General features: G+C 49.4%; 1 protein-coding gene across 1 annotated transcript in view; it reads right to left on the bottom strand.

Annotated features, from left to right (window-relative positions):
* Positions 1-1295, bottom strand: part of LOC110389661 (adenylate cyclase type 10-like) — a 451262-nt gene extending 449967 nt beyond the window's left edge. Inside the window, exons 1-2 of the mRNA XM_021380484.1 lie at positions 362-1295; positions 10-114 (exon numbers count right to left, since the gene is read on the bottom strand). Of these exons, the coding sequence (XP_021236159.1) occupies positions 10-114; positions 362-509 (253 nt within the window). The 5' untranslated portion in view covers positions 510-1295. The remainder of the gene's footprint in view (positions 1-9; positions 115-361) is intronic.

The raw sequence follows: 5262 nt of genomic DNA, 5'->3' as shown, positions 1-5262 counted from the left end.
GGCTCTTACCCTCCAGAATGTCCCTCATGAAGGCGTTGAGGGTTTGCGCCAGCTCCTCAGCTCCTCTGTCTGGGCCGCTCCGCTGGACGCACTTCTCGGACAAGGTCGTGAAACCTGCCAGAAGGACACCCGCAAATCAGGACGCGTCTGCATGCGCTGTAGCTCACCCCTTCCCCAGCCCCGGCTCAGCGCTCGTCACAGCAATGGCTGATGTCCAGGAGAAGCCAGCCCGCTCTTTGGGCGGCACGGCAGGAGGCCTGCGCAGTGACGAGGTGGCCACCCTGTCTGCGGGGCAGGGCTCCCCAGGGCCTGGAGCGACCACGGGCTCGTGTCCGTGGGGGCTCTGCCGTGCCCAGCCCACCTGAAACATCCAGCAGGAGCAGCACTCCATGAAGCATCATGGGGAAACCAGGGTCTATGAACAGCTCACACAGAAGGATGCTGGGGAGGAACACCACTTTCTTCCCCAGATCTGAGTACTGCCACTTCCTCTCCCAAGCAGAAGCCATTGTCAGCGCCCTGTGGTACCCGCGGCACCTCAGAACAAGACCACCCTGCTCAGCTGCGAGGGAGGAGGACGAGGCGCTCACCGCTCCAGGCGGCACAGTGAGCCCAGGGCCTTTATGACGGACAGCTGACCCAGTGCCACGGTGGCATCACAATCACCGGGCAGTGATGTCCTCCATCACTGATGTCATCGCTGACCTCACAAAGGGCTTCCCCCCAGCAACACAGTGGCTGCCAGCGCTGCCCTCTGTAGCCTGCGGAGCAGCTGCTGCTGTGACCCAGGCTTCCCCCTTGATGCTGAGCCAAGGCCTCCCAGGCCTCCCTTACTCGAGGACAGCGCCCAAGGCAGGGTGGGCCCGCTGCCGAAAGAACAGCTGCTTCCCCCAGCAGGCAGCGGCCTGCCTCAGGCAGAGGGGCAGCTCTGAGCTGAGCTGTTCCCAGGACTCCCAGAGGCCTCAGGCATGGGGAGCCGGGCCCCCAGTCCCCGACGGCAGCTGGCTGAGCAATGGAAGGGCAGCCAGGGCACGCGCGCAGGCTGCTTGTGCTGGTTGTGGCTGGGATGGAGTTCCTTCTCTTAGCGGTGGCTTGTTTGGTGCTGTGTTTTGCAGTTCAGATGAACACGTTATCCTGACTGGGGACTAGGCTTGTAACCCTCTCACATCTAATCTAAACCTTCCCTCCTGGAGCTTAAAACCGTTTCCACATGTCCTGTCACACTCTACCCACGTAAAAAGTTGATTCCCCTCCTTTTTATAATCCCCTTTTAAATACTGAAAGGCTGCAATGAGGTCTGCTCTCAGCCTTCTCTTCTCCAGGCTGAACAAGACCAGCTCCCTCAGCCTGTCTTTGCAGGGGAGGTGCTCCAGCCCTCTGATCATCTTGGTGGCCCTCCTCTGGACCCTCTCCTACAGCTCCACATCCTTCCTGTACGGGGGGGCCCAGACCTGGACGAAATACTCCAGATGAGGCCTCATGAGGGCAGAGAGGGACAATCCCCTCCCTGTCCCTGCTGGCCACCCCTCTTCTGATGGAGCCCAGGATACCACTGGCCTTCTGAGCTGCAAGCTCACACTGCTGGCTCCTGTTCAGTTTTTCATCCACCAGGACCCTCAATCACAAACACTGGCGAGCAGGGTTGCCTACCTTAGTCAGAGAGGCCACCTGCCCACTAAGGGAGAACTGCAAAAGATACTTCACCCAGTGACATATCACAGTGAGACACCCAAGGAAATGGTGGTCACTCATCCATACAAGAGTCCCATAGAGAAGGGGAAATATGCTGTTCCAGAAGATGACTGGTACAAGCTGAGGGAACCCAAGCAGGTGGCGAGCCACCGCATACCTTCTCTCAACTGAAACAATACGGTTTGAAGAGAGGAATGGACAAAGCAGCCAGTGGGCTGAGCTACAAGCCATGTGGATGGTTGTAACTCCATCTCTTTCCACACTCATGCTTCCAGTCTTCTTTTCTTCAGTCTGCAGATCTTCATATATTTATATTTCCCACTTTAGAGTTTCCCACTGACAAAGCCATTGTGTAGCACTTGCCCAAACAGCATAAGAATCCACATGCATGAGTTTTGCATCACTTGAGCTTCTACAACAACCATGTTTAACTCTTGTACTGTCACCTCTTTCTCACTCCTCTTTCATGTGTTCCTCAGTCAATTGGATTTCATCTGGTACTCCCAGTCTGTAGGCCTACCATATTCTAACTGTAGCTTTTTGTGTATTCATTCTGGTGGTGCAGTGCCTTTTATTATTATATCTAATAAATTAAATGGACCTCTATTTTGAACAGCTTGTTCTTCGCGTATTTTCTCAACTTGTTTAATTGCATGGACTAAAAGTCAAAGACATTTCTCCCAGTCAGAGTATCTTTGTTCTGCCTCTTTAAAACTGCCACACATGGATGTGCGCCAGCTTGTAGTGTAGCTGCTGAAGCACTAATCTGCAGCCATTAACAGACTTGTGTTGGCATTTAAGTGCTGATAATCAATTGTTAATCACCATCATCCCTCCAGTTTACAGGCTTGTTATACAGAGGAATTATACCAGGAGTGTGTTCTAATCTGCCATTTTTCTAAATGTGCAATTACTTCAGAAATACTAGTCCATGCTGCATCAGAACTGGACTCAACAGGACACTAGTAGCTTTTGGGAGATGGAGTAGTGGAGCTGTATGGAGCACTCACATTAAGTTTGGTATTTGCACCAAAAGATAACACAGCATCATTTGGCAAATGCTATATAAGACATCAAAACCTAGGGTACTTTCACAGTGGTCTGTTAACTGCAAAGGGAAAAGGGGTTACATGTTTTTCACCATCTATTAACCATAAATTAACTTTTGCAGTCCGGCACACAGTGCTAGTTCCTGTAACTGCAGTAATTTTAACTCTGTGTCTCCCAGGTTTTATGCCTAGCTTACTCGCATCCTTTTGTACAATTACTGACATTTGTGATCCAATATCAATTAGAAATTATATTAATTGGTTTTGAGGACCAACTGGAATTTAAATGTAAGGGCCATTTTAATCAAGCCATTGTTTAGTATCTACCTGCTTGATAGATAGGTCCAATTGCAATCCAGGCACTATTAGATTTTTGGATCTATGTTCCGCAGATGGTCCCCATGAAGGAAAAAAAAAAAGGCAATTTCTCTCCCTAGGAGCTGGCACCAGAGGAGTCAGAGCATTTGGAGTGTTTCCTTTCTGAAATGCTTGAATCAGGCTCTGAATCACAGCAGTAGGCTGTCTCTGAATTGCGGCTCTAGGAATTCCTAGTGGCAAGGCTTGTTTCCATAGCTTCCTTCTCCAATCCAGACTTCACTGAGTTTTAGCTCTTGAGAGCTCTTATTCTGATGTGGTCGTCTAATCCCCGTTCTTTATCGGATGTGGCAGGAAACATTACCACCAAGGATGAGGAAGAGGTTGAGGTACTCAATGCCACCTTTCCTTCTGTCTTTACTTATCCTCAGGGTAGCATGGGTTTATGATCAGACCATCTACTATGCCTGATGAGCTGCCACTGGAAACTGGAGCCACCATTTTTCTGGAAAAAAAAGCTCTTCTATGATTGTTCTCCCTTGCAACTCACATACCCATGCCTGTACAGTCAAAGTAGGCTTTCCATCCAACTTCCTCATATTCTGTCCATGATCACACAGGTAAAACCGCAGGATGGTATGTGGCGTGTACCCACTATATCCTCTCTCCCTTGCAAAGGAACCTGCTCAAGACATTGAACCAGTTTCTCCATAGCTGATACACAGGCCCATAGGAGGAAGAGAGACTATCTCTATACTGATGAAGTAGGTTAGCCATTTACCACTGGTTTTTTGTTATCTTTCCAGTTCATTCCTGCCAGAGAATGGGAGTAGGAACAACTGCAGAGCCCGTGGCAGGAGTGGGAGCAACCGCAGGGCTCACTGAAGGGGCGGTAGGGACAATAGGGCTTGTCACAATGCTTGGAGCAGCCACAGGACACATAGCAGGAGTTGAAGCAACCACAGGGCTGTACCTCCGTGTATGGCACACCTCCCCTGGGAGGCATTTTTTTCTTTTTCACCTAGAGGACCCATAGCAGGAGCAACCACAGGGCTTATCATGAGGCTTGGAGTGACAGCAGTCTGTCACAATGCTTGCAGCAACTGCTGTAACTGCTGATTGAACTGTAGCTGCTGCAGGGTCTATCACAGGAGATGGGAGGGTCAATTGCATTGTCATCAGATCCAGAGGTACTCCCTTCCCCTTGAGGATGATGAGCTCAAGCTGCTGCAGTGATTTGTGCCTCTTTAGGACTGCCAACTAATGTCAACATTCCACATACTGGATGACAACTGTCCAAATATTATATTAGTTTTATAGGATTCTACAGTTGCTGAGAGGTGAAGTTCCAAACCCCTGGGGGTGTGCATGACTCTAGGTACCTGCCCATACCATCCCACACTCCCTACCACGAAGATCTGTCCCACATCAGGGCAGATCTCTGGGTGATACTCTTAAATAATTGTTCAATTTTAACATAACCTGAAATACATTCACAACTGATACAGTTTTATGATTTTTGTTATTGGTATTCCACATCATAACATCGTGTAGTGCACTGGGATTTACAGAGTTAGTGCTCCAGTTTTGTGTTTTGTCTATATTTCTGGGTACCAGGTTCTTGGGAGAGAAAAAAAAGTACATATCCTAGAAGACTTTCACTGTTCCATTTTCCCTTTAGAGGGAAAGATAAAACTGCACACAAGTCATGAGACTGCCTCTTCTTTTACTGCTCATCTCTGCAGTGTGTGCTCCCTAGCCATCTCACCTTCAGCAATAGAGTAAAGCCTTCAGTTTTGGACACCTTCTCTCTCACATTTTGTTTATTAGCTTCAATTCCAATTATACTGTATTACATTGTGTTATCTGGCATTCCACTACTATAGTCAGTAAACTAGTTTTCTCAGGTAACTCACTGCCAAGGTTTTGTGTTTAGGCTCAGCACTCTCCTTTCGCAGCACATCAAGGGCTGTCTGAACTGGGCAGCTGGAAGCATGACCTTAGCTGAAGAAGAGATGTTCGGCAGGCTTGTCGTGAAACTCACCCAGCAAAGCCACCCTCACTGCCAAGTGAGACGGGCAGACAACAGGTCTCTGCATCACTCTGTCAGAAGCATGGGCGGGTCACAAAGCAGCGCAAGCTGGCCAGCAGCGGTTGCTCCCACTCCTCACAGATGCCACGGGCTCCCACCAGCCTCACCGCCAAG

This window comes from Numida meleagris, chromosome Z (genome assembly GCF_002078875.1).
Source record: "Numida meleagris isolate 19003 breed g44 Domestic line chromosome Z, NumMel1.0, whole genome shotgun sequence".
Taxonomy (NCBI): Eukaryota; Metazoa; Chordata; class Aves; order Galliformes; family Numididae; genus Numida; species Numida meleagris.
This window is presented reverse-complemented; position numbering and strand designations above follow the sequence as displayed.